The 14,498-nt window shown below is 35.8% G+C and overlaps 1 protein-coding gene across 1 annotated transcript in view; it reads left to right on the forward strand.

Moving 5' to 3' along the window:
- Window positions 1-338: 338 nt before the first annotated feature.
- Window positions 339-14,498, forward strand: part of LOC129247521 (neural-cadherin) — a gene marked incomplete at its 5' end in the record, with an annotated part of 119,833 nt that continues 105,673 nt past the window's right edge. The window contains 2 exons of the mRNA XM_054886673.1: window positions 339-492; window positions 981-1,096. Coding sequence (XP_054742648.1) covers window positions 339-492; window positions 981-1,096 — 270 coding nt within the window. The remainder of the gene's footprint in view (window positions 493-980; window positions 1,097-14,498) is intronic.

A 14,498-nucleotide genomic window follows, 5' to 3' on the forward strand; every position in this document is an offset into this window, starting at 1 on the left:
TCGAGTTTTACGAACCGTCTCTGCCGTCTCTGAATTGTAATAATTTCAATGCATTGTTTAAGCGAAGTATATCGTTCCATATGACGGCTTCAAAAGTGACATCTACCGAAATAGCGGGCTTTTTAAAATAACACCTGTTGTTGGAAAACCCTTTATATTAAGACAGCTGTCCATTACTACACATTTGATAACTACATCCAGAAGTGTTCATAGCTGCCAAGTAATATTTTCTTAGATGAGTGCAACGCTAGTGCACTCTAAATACAATTTGATTTCCCGCTATTTATCTTATTACTGCACAAACTTATCTTCTTCTCCCTTTTGCTCTTCATTCGACTTTATTTACAGTGACAAAATTCATACGCATTGGCATCGCCGATAAGAACGACAATCCGCCCTACTTCGACAAGTCACTCTATGAGGCGGAAGTGGACGAAAACGAAGATATCCAACATACTGTATTAACTGTTACAGCGAAGGATCACGATGAATGTAAGTACACACTTAAGAGGTTATGCATATGCACATGCATACATACATACATATTGTACATTTGTATTTATACGCTCACTAGCGCACATTGTGTGTGAGCGCATAAAAAAGTGATAAGAAGATGAAAAGTAAAATTACTATAAAAATTATTATTTCTTTCCACGAATTATCTCTTACACTTCTTTACTCGTACACACGTACAACAACAAAAAAAACACATGAATGCTTCGCTGCTTTGCGTCTTGTTGGCGCTGAACATAATGGAACTTCAATTGCTGCTGCTGCTTGCTGCCCCTTGAAATATGTGTTAATGTGTGTGCGTGGCTAACTGGCGCGCTCACGCGTGGACTGTCACATGCGTATTAAAATATCACATGAAATTAAAAATGTCAACATCAAACACCAACAACTACAATTTTTTACATTTACTGCCACTGTTGTTTACTGCTCCTGCTGCTGCTGTTGACTTTGGCTTTGTTTGCGTATAGCATCACGTATACGTTACGAAATTACGAGTGGCAACATTGGTGGCGCTTTTGCGGTTAAGAATATGACTGGTGCCATTTATGTGGCGGGTGCGCTTGATTACGAAACGCGACGCAGGGTAAGTTGACAACTTCCAATTATTTACGGACCGAATTTTTTTGGAATTTTAAATGATTTTTTATTTTTTAAGAAGATGCTATTTAGAAGTTATAACAGTGATTTTTATGGATTATGACATATAAAGTGAGTGAAGTAATGGTAACGTCACCACATATTGACCGATTTTCCACTAGTCCTTTTTTGATTTTTGTACTAAATTATTTTTTATAAAATTATAGTTCTTTCTATAAGTATACAAAAATTGCATAAATTATTTTTACTTCATTTCATCGAAGTTTCAAGGTTTTTTTAACAGAATTAAAAAAAAAAGTTGTGTAACGACTGCAGGAATATATTTTTTATATGGAGAAAATCCGCAACAGCGTCAGAAAAAAATTATAGAAAATCAACCAGAATTTGGAAATAACACTTTATTATATAAGAATTAAATAAGCTATAAAACTGCGTAGGTAGGAGGTACGTTAGATGGCAAGAGTACGCCAGGTACACTACATGTAACATTTACGTGCCGTTTTGATACCATACCTGTGAAAAATTTAGGAAAGAGAAAACCTTTTACAGCCATCCAGTGCTGTTGATGTAGTAGAGGAGAGATAGGGGATCTGGGCTGGAGAATTTACTCACGCCATACCCAAAAGACACGCTAAGGAATCTCAAGCGCCTAGCCGCCAGAGCCGGACGTTTGCAAAGAAAGTGCTCAACAGTCTCTTTCTCTGCAGGATCCCCACAGCTTCTGCAATAGGGGTGGCACGGAAGTCCAAGCTTCTCCACATGAGTTCCGATCACCCAATGACCAGTGAACACCCTATTGAGCTTGGATATTGAATGGTGGGAGATTCCCATCACCTTAAGCGTCCTCTTTTTGTCGTATTGAGGCCATAGTGCTATTGAGATAGCACACGATGAGATAGACCTCCATCTGTTTTGCGCTTTTTTGAGGAAGAAATTGTGGAGTTTCCCTTTAACAACGGTCAAGGGGACACCGATGTCTGAGATGGGGACAACTGAGACCGGTTCTGTCGACCCTCTCCTGGCAAGCTCATTGGCAATTTCTTTTCCCTTTATATTCCTGAGCCCATTAACCCAGATAAGGGAAATGTTTCCAGCACATTCAAGACGTTTGAGGTCCTCCTTAAAGGAATTGATCAGAAGAGAACTGCAATACGGCGACGACAGAACCTCAATCGCAGCTTGAATATCGGAAAATATAATATACTAATGTCGCCCTCCCAACAGCGATCCCTAAACATTTTGCATGCTTGCAGTATCGCGAAGACCTCTGCTTGAAAGACGCTGCTCGTTTCCGGCAGTTTAAAAGAGACTGAAATATTGGCTTATTTAGAAAAAAAAAACCCCGCTCGCACTCCAGATTCCATCTTAAATCCGTCACTGAAAACAGAGGTACCTATATCCGTGCCGGCTCTCCCTTCCTTCCAATCTAGCCTACTCGGAAAGATAGCCCTAGCACAACCCTCAAATCCCAGTTTGCGGATGGAGAGGTCGGTGCGAATAACAGAGAAGGAAGGGGAGATCTGCTTCAAGATGCAACCATGTCCTACAGGAAGTTGCCTCCAGAGGCCAATCTCCTTCAACCTAATAGCGTTTTGCGCAGCATTGGATTTAACTTGAAGATCTACGGGAAATAAGTGCAGAATGACGTTGAAGGCAGCGGTGGGAAAAGTTCTACATGCCTCAGTTATGCCTCCACAGGCAGTTCTCTACACTCTCTCCAATTTAGTGGTGTTGTAGACCTTCTGAAGAGCTACCCTACAAACTAGGCAACCATATGTCAAACCCATAGGCAGAACCACTAAGTTGTACATCCAGAGTACGACATGTGGCCTGAGACCCCATATTTAGCCGAGCATAGATTTACAGGGGTAGAAAGCCATTCTGGCCTGCTTAGCTCGATTTTCTATGTGCAGCTTCCAGTGGAGCTTGGGGTCAAGTTGTACACTGAGATACTTGACTTCCAACGAGAAAAACTGCAGCGCCAAAATTCAAGTTTTTAATATAACTTTTATTATTTTTAAAGAACTCAATTTAAAATTTTTTGAAATTTGGATGCAATTTTTTCGAATTTTTATAGATTCTGCACAAAGCGTGATATATCCATTTATGTGGCTTATGTTGTAGAATGAAATATAATTTTATAAAAAAAGTAATTAAAATTAATTTGAAAAAAAAATATGTTGTGACCTTATCATAAAATTGTTTAACATAATTTTAAATTTTTTTTAAAAAGACTTGAATTGAAAAGTTTAGAATTTGGATGAAAATTTTTATACACTATGCAAAAAGCATGATACATCCATTTATGTGAAATGTGAATGAAATATAATTTTATAAAAAGAAGTAATTAAAATTAATTAAAAAAAAAAAACAATAAAACCAATTATCAACATGCTCTGACTCCATCATTATTCCACTCACTTTATTTTAACACACTGGAGGCTGTATTTTTATATTATTTAAAAAAATATGTACCTACTTACTTACTTTATAAAAATAGCTTTAGGTTAAAAAATAATAGCATAATCATCATAATCATCGCCAAAACTCGCCCGCCTTGCCAATATGTTGCAATGTTTACGAGAACTCGGAATGGCTACTTAACTCTAGTCAGAAAGCCACACAAAGTTTACTGATCTATTATTATTGTTATTATCTCTAGTTACGTACTACTTTATAAGTTATCTTATGGGTGAGCACTAAAAGGTTTATTCACATTTTTTATGCAATGTTTTTATTACGATTTAATGTCGGGTTGTGAAATGAAAGCATTCAAAGAAAAACTGAAGCTTGCCATCAGAGCAGCTAATCTCCAGCAAACTCCAGTATAATTCGCATTAAACTTCATTTTACTGATTGCTAAACTACGTTTTTGAGAACTCCATTAATGACACCCCTTATGTCTCCATAAAACTAAAATATCTTCCTCTTATGTTCGCCCACCAAATAGGGCTGAATTGAAGGATAATTTCTATGCAGCAACAACGCGCATACTTTTCAGTCAAAGTGTAGGGAATAATTGCAGTAAAATTGTATTGTAAGAAAATTCAAATTAATCCAAGATATAGAATTTTCGCCTTTTGATGTGCCAGAACCCGCTAAATTGGAAAAATGTGCGCTTATTATACTGATGATGAAAGCAGCGACGTCAATATGGTCCGTGTACACCAACAGCATTGTGCGGGTTCGTTGAAAAGTAAGCAACCAAAATTAAAAGAATAAAAAGTTGTAAATGAAATAAATTTTTTATTTAATATAACCCCACCAATCTTCAGCTAATTGTATACCATCTCTGTATATAAGCCCGTTAACTTGTTTGTTCTACAGAAAATGCTTTCCACCAAGAAATTGCTTCAACTTTCTGAAGAGGAAGTGATCGCTGTGAGCCAAATCTGCTGGGAAAATTCGTGCTCTATATAATGCATTCAATATTAAATAAATAATTACAATGTTAATAAGCACTCTATGGCAAAAATATGCTGAGAAATCTGCTTCCACTGTCGATTCGCTTTTTGTTGAATTGTTTACGAATGCGGCTCTAATTTTCCGCGCAGTTCTTGCGTATGAATCTTTTCATGTAAAATACGAAATACCTGTTCATTTGAGTTCGCAATGGTATCAAAAACTTCACAACTAGCCATACCTGGACCTTCACAAATAATATCATATACTTGATTTCAATTATTGATCTCAATGATTTCTAGTCGAAGAAATATATCACAACATCATATTCGGTTCTTTCTATTATAGAAAAAAATATACTAAGTTTTTCAATGAGTTTTGCAGTTCGATAAGAAAATCACAATTTTATGCTTTGAAATGCACTTACTATTCAACATAGTCTGCTTGAGCATCAATACGTTTGTTCCAACGAGATCCCAATCAATGAATACCATCCCTGAAGTGAGAATCTGGAAGGGCTGTAAAATACGTTTCCACAGCTGTTATGACCTCATCATTTGATGAAAAGCGCTTTCCATGCATGAATTTTTTTAGATTTGGAAACAAATGGAAGGTGCTAGGGACCAAATCTGATGGATACGGCGTATGCGCCAAAAACTCGTGGACTTTAGCCATTGTCAAAACGCTCTTGTGATACGGTGCGTTTTCCTAATGAAAAATATTTTTGTCTTTTGCTATTGGATCTTTTTCACGATTTTTTCCTTCAGCTGGTCTAAAAGGTTCAGGATTTATTGTCTTACCAGCATACAAATAATCCACACACAAAATTTCTTTCCTTTCTAAAAAACTGATTCTAACTCCTTCTTGGCCGATTTCTGGTCACGAACTCATTTCGGTGCCGAAGAACCAGGTTCACTCATAAGCCTCTTGTTTTGATTTATAATCATGGTAATGTATGCAAGTCTCATCCTTAGTGACGAATCGTTGAACAAAATCTTCTTGATTCTTTAGAAAATGCTCTAAATGTTGCTGAGAAAGTTACCTTTCAAGGTGTTTTTGTTCCATGGTGTGCGAATAAGGCACCAATTATGCACACAGCTTTCAAAACCCAATACTTCGGTGAACATATTACTTACACTGCCCAATGAGAAGACTGGGGCTCCTACTAAATCTCTTTCAGTCATTCGACGATTTGGCATACAATCCTGTATTTTTTCTACGATTTATGGAGTTGCTGCTGTTTTTGGAAGTTCTTAACGTAGATCGTCTTCAAGGCTTATACGACCAAGTTTATATTCAGGAACCCATCTTTATCTTGTACTTATTACAGCGAAAAGTCCTTATACACTCTTAACATTCATTCATAAATTTCCTTTACTTTTGAACCTTCCAGAAATAAAAATTCAATCACTGGGTTTTTCTATTGAAGAAAATACTGTGATATGTCGATACTAATTGGCTTGTAAACAAAGAATGAATTGGCAGATTGAAATGAAACTTCCCATAAGTTCATTTGAGGAATGCAACAACATAACAGAAAAAAATTTGGGCTATTAATATTACGCTTTCAAACTTCAAATGAAAAAAAACGCATGACAGAGAATGTCCTTGTCTAAAACCTTGCCTGGTATCCAAGTTTCGCTGGTACCGAAAAGCTTGTTCGAAAATTTGATGAAGCTGAAATGGCGCTTTTGGGCCAACGCCTTTCCTGTAAATTCAAAACTTGCGTTGTGTCCTAGTAGATGAAGTAGATGAAATATTTCCCGCATCAACAGTAACAGTTGAAATAATACAATTGTTGCTTAAACTATACAGAATTATGATTAAAGCCTTCTGCCAAAACAAAATCGAAATCAAAACCCCTATCGTTATTAATAAAAATTTAGTATCTACAGAGAGCTTAATGAGGTTCTAAACCCCACCGTTATTGGCGATATCTACGCCGCACTCGCTTTCAGAAGACAATAAATAATACAGGAATAACATCTTCCGCCAAATTTAATTAATTATTTTTCTAACAATACGCATTCACCAGTGGAAAAGTTAAGTAATTTTTGAGAACAAAATACGGATTTGTTCCAATAAATATTTCTTAAAGAAATAAATATACGAATTAACAAACTTTAGATTTACTTTCCTTTCGTACCTGTAAAATATGGAATATAAAAATTTAAAAAATTCTAAATAAATTTGGTTTTCCTATTTTGCCTCTCAATGGACTACAGAGAGTTAAACAAATCAAGGTTAAGTTCTTCCAAAATTTCCTTACAATTTTAGTTCTAAAGCAACTTCCACCTTTAATTGAATACATGCCATGAACACTCGAACCAAAAGTGCAATAAAAAAGGATAAAAATCAAGCTCTCTCACACCAAACTAAATGCAATTTTAAATGTGCACTTTTACATATTTGATATACTCGTATATGCATATTTTTTTCTTTGTTTTTTTTTTTTATGAAATTTAAACAATAACCTCACACAACCCATCCATCGATCAGTTCGGCAATTTCAAAACTTAAATTACCTATCAGAAAACTTTTTATATTAAACCGCAAGCCAAAGCGCAAGCAAACGTGCATTATACCACCAACAAAAACTATGTAAAATTTATTTAATACCAATTTATAAGCGACATGTCATAGCACCAGGGTTACAAAATGAGAATTTAATACAAAAGTCTGCCCAAAGCGCTTTATTTCTGCGGAGTGTTGGCTAGGCAACAACGGAATGAGAAATTTGTTCAATAGAATTGAAATTTTTGGCTATTCAAAGAAATATTCACGTTTGGTTCAAATTAAATTTTCGGAAATATAAAAGCGGCAACATATTCAACATACCTATGTATGTACCACAACACTACTCATATCACTTGCACACACACACACACGCTCGCAATCATAGTAGAGCATACCTTTAGGAAATGCGAGCAGCCCGCCAAGTATAACGAATACAATTTATGGAACGAAAGAGCGGTTCCATGTTAAGAGATCCAATTATTTTGAACCAATCTTAAATTTAAGGCTTGAGTATAATAAGAAGTAAATTAAAATTTGAAAAAAAAAAAAATTATTATATAATTTCGAGAGCATAGAGCTCATAATTTTGATATAGTTTTTCCAATTCAAATAGCTTTAAACATTTTAATTGTTTGTTTTTTATTTTCAAAGATAAAATTAACTTTGTAAAACATTTTTTATTTTTTTGTTTAAAGTTTTTGGGAACATTTTTTTGACATTTGTGGAAAACAGTCCCCCTCAGATTTTCTTCAATTTTTTTTTCATTGATAGCTGAAACGTTGTGTGTTAGCGAGGCTTCGATCGATTTGCAGAGGAATGTAATGAGTAAGTGTACATGCCAGCGCTTCAATAGAGCAGTATTTTGCACTGATTTTTCACATAGATTCTCACTATGGAACTTTCTGGGCTTAATGAGCGTAGTTTCAGATAATAACAAAAGAAATAAGAAACAAATTTAAAAGCGAGTATTTTTTCGGCCGCCGTAGCCGAATGGGTTGGTGCGTGATTACCATTCGGAATTCACAGAGAGGTCGTTGGTTCGAATCTCGGTGAAAGCAAAATTAATAAAAACATTTTTCTAATAGCGGTCGCCTCTCGGCAGGCAATGGCAAACCTCCGAGTGTATTTCTGCCATGAAAAAGCTCCTCATAAAAATACCTGCCGTTCGGAGTCGGCTTGAAACTGTAGGTCCCTCCATTTGTGGAACAACATCAAGACGCACACCACAAATAGGAGGAGGAGCTCGGCTAAACACCTAACAGAAGTGTACGCGCCAATTATTTATTTTTTTTTATTTTTTCACAAAATTCTCAAAAATATTTAACCAAAAAAAATTTTGGAAAAAAAATTTGGGGAAAAAAATTTTAGAAAAAGAAATTTTGAAAACAAATTTGGAAAAAAAAATTAGAAAAAAACGGTAAAAAAAAATTTTTTAAGTAAAAATGTGGGAGAAAAAAAAATTCGGAAAACAACTTTTGGAAAAAAAATAATTTGGAAAAAAATTTGAAAAAGAACTCTTACCAGAATTCGCGAATAAATCTAAATTTTTACAAACTTGGTTAGTCTGCCTAATGATCATCAAATTGGTCTTGTGATAAGGTACCAGAATCTAAGATTCCGCGTAGGACAATATAAAAGAATTTGCTCAACTAAGAAGTGAGAATTGATACGACTCATTTCGGTGTACCTAAAACACACAACCAATACAATTTTTCTACGCGTTTCCAATGTCAGCAATGCCAACTGAAAGTATCTACCTTTAAAATCCATCTACCATTAACGTAAAGTAAAAGACATTAAGACATTTCAGAATCTTTTGTACACTTAAGGTGGAGCCAGTATAGATAGGATCCCAAATGATGCTGTAATACTCAAGATTCGAGCTTACAAAAGAAAACTATAAACCCCTGAGCGTGGAATTGTACCAGCATTCATTTGAATTCCTTTTTAGGAAGCCAGGCATAGACCTATACTTAGGAATCGTAAAATCATAATACTTGATTCACATGCCATGAAATCGTTCGCGTTCCTCTTTGTTGAACAATCCTGTTCCCTTCAACACACGATACTTTGGAAGAAAGTATTCCCACTCGCAAATTACAGAAAGTATACGAAGCATTCCGAAAAGCAACTCTTAAAATTAGTGCTTAATTCTTCCACACAGTTTCTTTCAGAATGAATATGGAAACATTTCAGAAACCTTCTATTGGAGTGTATACGAAATCAATGTAGTTAGAATTTTGTTAAATAATATTGTAACACATAGGCTGAAAAGTCCCGGGTCTAACAAAGTAAACGCGTTTTTTGTTGTTTTTTTTTGTAAGAAATTAGCTTTATTCATCAATGGAATTTCCATCAAGAACAACGCAATTACTCGAGCGCCGTTCTAACATTTCAATACCATTTTTGTATCTTCATTTGAGCAAAACTTTTTACCGGTGACAATTTTTTTTCTCTGCGAGCAGTCAAGGACTATGAACACGGTGGATGACAGAGCAATTAGAAGTTCTTTTCATTGAGGGTTTTTCATTATTTTGCCATCATAAACACGTTCTCGTCCTTGGTGACCAAACGCGGCACCCACTTTGAACAGTGCTTTTTCAAATGCTCATGCAATACAAAGCCAACCCGTTTTTTTGATGTCTCTACGATGTCAGCTAACTCACGCTACTTCACTTTTCGATCATTCAAAACTATTTTCTGGATTTTTTTGATGTATTCTTTCTACGACCACCTTTGAAGTCAGCAAACCATCTTTTTATTGTTGTAGAGCGGAGTCCCATAACAATTGCTTTGCTTCAACGGTATTTTTTTCCATTTTCCCATCAAGAAGCTGTGTAAAATTAAAACACGAAATTCTCTTTGATCCGTAGTTTTCAAAATAACATAAGCAGCCTCACTTTTTGCACAATAACTCACGAACTAATGAATAGAATATCATGGAATTTTTTCAACTGCCTTTTTAAGGTTTTTACTGAATAAAAAGAGGTAAATGTAATAAAACTAGTGCCATCTAGGTGCTACGTCCGGGTCTTTTCAGCCCAAGTGTTATTTTAGGTTTATACATTTTTTTCATTGTTCATTTGAAAACCGGATCTATATCGAATTTTAGGTAAGGGAGTAGTCCTAAAGGAAAAAAAGAACACAAAGAACTCAAGAAATAAGAATCATAGTGTTAGATGAATTATGAATAAAATAAATTTTAAATACCTAGGGTTAGTATATTTTCTTACTGCTGGGGTATAGATTGGTTTGAAATATGGACTCCGACATGGTCTTTTGTTCCCTCTTCAGTAATACATCGCTAAAAGCAAAGTACTTAAATAGTTTTTGTTTTCATATTTAAGGGTCCTAATTGCGAAAAGTGGCCTTTTTCGTAGTATTTTTCGTAGACTTTGTAGTCAAATTTCTTGTTGCGTATAGCTTCATTTGTGAAAGAACATAAAAATGTCCAACACTGGTTACTCAACAGGAACGACCAATAATAATTATGAAAGATGACGACTCCCACACCAACTTTGCCGAAGTCAGTATTAACCTCGAGAGTCGGATTTTTTTCCACAGAGGTAACAAATTTAACATTTTGGAGAAAATGCAATTAATTTATCGAAATATCAAAGGACTTCAAATAAAATGATTGTTCTCCGAATTCAACAGTAGAATTTAACAAAAAATTTTGTGTAGTACATTTAACCCTCTAACTCGTACTTAAATGTGCCTTTTTGACCCATTATTACAACAGTTACGAAGAAAATTTCTTAAAGGCTTTAAATGTTCCAAGAAAACTTTAAGCAGGCAAATATATGGGGGTTCGCCGAAGATTTAAATCTCATGCGGATTAAGATAAATGCATAAAAACTTAATCCTAGCAAAAACTCATCTATCTGGCATAGATGAATTGCAAACACTTACACTTACGAGCATTAGAGCGAATCGATTTCTAATAACATGCAATTTTTACATTTTCTTCACCGTATAGAGTGAATTAAAAATAAATTTGAAGTAATTTTGCTAAATAAATAGCAGATAGTAAATGAAGTACAAGCAGATGGATATCAGTACTTCTTGGTATGGGCAAATAACTTTCCGGCTAGGAGTTTCCGCAAAAAAATAATAAAAAAAAAAATTTCCATTCCACTCATTTCCAAGTGGAAGCATTCCCACATTTTCCCAGAGGGATATGCCTCGTCCCTTGCTCATATGTATGAGTGTATATAGGTATGTATGAATATGTGCAGGTCTATTGATTACATATACCAGTTGATTGCTCCAAGTTTTCTCGACCTATTCGATAATTGAATTGTAGTCATTCACGTTAGTTATGGCTTGTGCGCACACCTACGCATGCATGTAGCCACATACACATACACAAGCACAATAGCACATAGTACGTCCGTAATTGTTTATATAAAAATTTCACAAACGTGACCCACTCCAACAAAGCGGAATATAAAACAATTGAAGCCAATACGTGACACACATTTTTCTAATATTTCTAAACAGTGACATTTGAGGTGGACATACAGTGATGGCGAAAATGCAAGCAACACCTTAGCACTTATGAAATTTATGTTTTTCAATTATATTTAATGCTACTGTTTTATCTGAAATATTACAATAGTTGTTGACAAACTAGAACTTTTTATACTAGGTTTTATAAGCACAAAATTGCATTTGGATAAATATTTGAAAATTCGTTATTAAACGCACAAAGCTGATGCAACGCCTAAAATGTTGTTCCAAATTTTGCCGCTGCCAGGAGTTTTATGTGCGACTAACTTTTAATTGGTTTCAAAATGTTGCTGAAACAATGTGGAGCTCAATAAAAGTCAAATACAAGAAAAGAAAAACCGAATGTGTATATTTTCGTTAGGATTCTGTTCGTTTATTTATTGAAAAACATTGATCGTGGAAATTAAAAAAAAATTTTATCAAAATTTTCTTGCTGTTATTGGCAGTGAAATGTTGATGTGCCACTTTATTTGTAAAATATGAGTTTATGCGATCTCAGCTCTCCCAATGAATTGGGCTGAGCTTAAGTGCCTTTCGACCGACCGCATCTTTTGTTCTTTCATAAAGATTCAAATATAATTCGTAATCTTGTGCTTCTGGGCGTTATAGTTCAGATTAGGGAAAAAGTCATATCATGGAGTTGTTTCGCTCTAGTAGAAGAGACTATACACCCTTTTACGCAGCCATCCTGTCATATATTCTGAACTGTTCTCTTCTCATATTATCTATGGCATTCAAGTGAGAACTAAAATGGAAAGTAGTTGCAGTACTTGGGAAACCTATTGAGAGAACAGAAAACAAAAACTCTGAAATTTGATAAATCGAACCATCACCTCCTATCGCCTCTATGGGTATATTTTCACCAAATGAATGAGTAAGATCAGACCATAACTAGGGCTTTTCAAAATTTCTTCACTGAAGCTCCACCTTCCGGGTACACTTTCTTCAGAAGCATTTCGTTAAAATGGTTAAGGAGCAGCCTGCGATAATTAATAGGCACGTCAACACTTCCACCAGTTTTGACTATTTTTATTTATTTTTTTTTTAATGTTTCTTATTTTTATATAAAAGTATAGTTCGTTATCTAATAAAAACCTCGTAAATCGAAATTTAAAATTTTACACAAAATTTGGAAAACTTCCTCAAAATTTGCATGCCAATTCCTTGACTTTTAATTAAAATTTCAAAAATTTTAGTTGTATGCAGTTTTCATCATCGTAAATTTCTATAGTCCAGTGTGCAACATAGGACCACAACGAATTCCTTCTATTTGGGTCTGTTTTGCAGCAATCTCTTAACTTCATTCCAGCTAAGTTGCATGGCTAGGCACGCCCAAAGGATGGGGTGCAAGCACATGGCTACTGTAGAAGTTGCCTTGATGAGGAAGAGGAAGAGACAATCTTGAACCTTCTGTGCCATTGTCCTGCTGTACCCAGACGGAGATTTGCTATTCTAGGCAGACAATTCTTGAATGAATTGGAAGATCTCAGTTCTGCAAAAATAGGAGGTATTCTAAAATTTTTGAAAAGCACACACTGGTTTTAGGAGAAATAGTGAAAACTCCCCACCCGGCATCACAATGGGCTCTGAGCCTGAGTATGTCCCACAGGACAACCTAACCTAAGCTGCATGGTGCGGTTTTCTGACTCCAGCCGTCGTCTCCTGGTATTCGCTGGTGTTTGTCGGCTGCGTCTTCCTTGTAGGTTTCAGTTAATGACGACCCTTGTTAGATCACCACGGCCGATCCAGCCCCATTCTCTTTTTCGGATCTTTAATAATGTTAGCTTATCGCTGGGTTCTGATCCATAAGTCAACATTCGAGATAATATTTGGCCTGCATTTTTTCGAAGCCATCTGTTTACAAAAACTTGTGTCAGCATTCTACATTTCAAAACTAAAAAATTAAGTCGAAATTACATTGGAGTTAAAAATTCGCAGTTTTGTGCTCCGCGAAATGTGTGATGCATTCAAAATTACTTGCAGAGAGTCAAATGCCGTCACAGCTTTCTTTATTCAGCTTTGGATATCATCGCTCGAACCTCGAGAGACTGATATTTTGTTTTCCTTGTTCACTCATCTCGGGAGCTTAGGGCTTCGAGAAGACTTATCTTGCGTTGGTTTCGTAAATCTATTTGATTTCTGACAGGGTAGGTGATAAGTCTGCCGCTATAAGTGCTTAGGAACAACGCCTTTTTACTGCTTGGAGCGCCATCTGTGTGTTACATTTGTCTTCCAGAAGGATTACACAGATGGTTGAGGACTTCTCTAAAATGGTGTGTCTGCGCTATTACCGCGATTGCCCGCTTCCTCTTGCTGGCGCCACTGACGCGTTGACTATTTAGTGCGGGAGTAAGGATGGAATGGATAGAGCTTTGAGTTTGATGAATGAGATGTTTGTTTGTTGTTTTTAGAAACAGGGAAAGTAGGTAAATTTGGAAAAGTGCGAGGACCGTGCTTTACGTGGGATTCGAACCCACAACCTCTGAGAGGGCAGGAGTGTGCACTTACGATAGACTACCGAGGCCAGAGACTGATATAGCGCTGCTCAAATAACAGAAAGGCTGATCAATTTATGAGCGGTTAATTTTGGCTAGTACTGTATTTGGCGACACATGAATACAAATAAATTTGCCGGTTTTGTAACACCCCACAAATTCAATGCTGCGCGTTTCTTCTCGCCTTTTAGTACTGGATACTTGTTCCAGCAAATTGCATTTCAGTTACTTTTTAGTTTTATTTATTCACAATTTCGTTTACCAGTCTATTTCGAATGATTTGCATACATGTGTTTGTGCGCAAGTATGTGTACGTGCCCAAGCATCTCCCTGCAAAATAGTAACTTGTACAGTTCCAATATAAAGCTGATGATATTTTATGCAACAGCCAAAAGTGAACCACCAGTTATTGTCATGACAATCAGTAAGGAGGCACAGTGGTTCAACAAAGCTAAATGTGCA

The sequence above is a fragment of the Anastrepha obliqua genome, chromosome 5 (genome assembly GCF_027943255.1).
Source record: "Anastrepha obliqua isolate idAnaObli1 chromosome 5, idAnaObli1_1.0, whole genome shotgun sequence".
Classification (NCBI taxonomy): Eukaryota; Metazoa; Arthropoda; class Insecta; order Diptera; family Tephritidae; genus Anastrepha; species Anastrepha obliqua.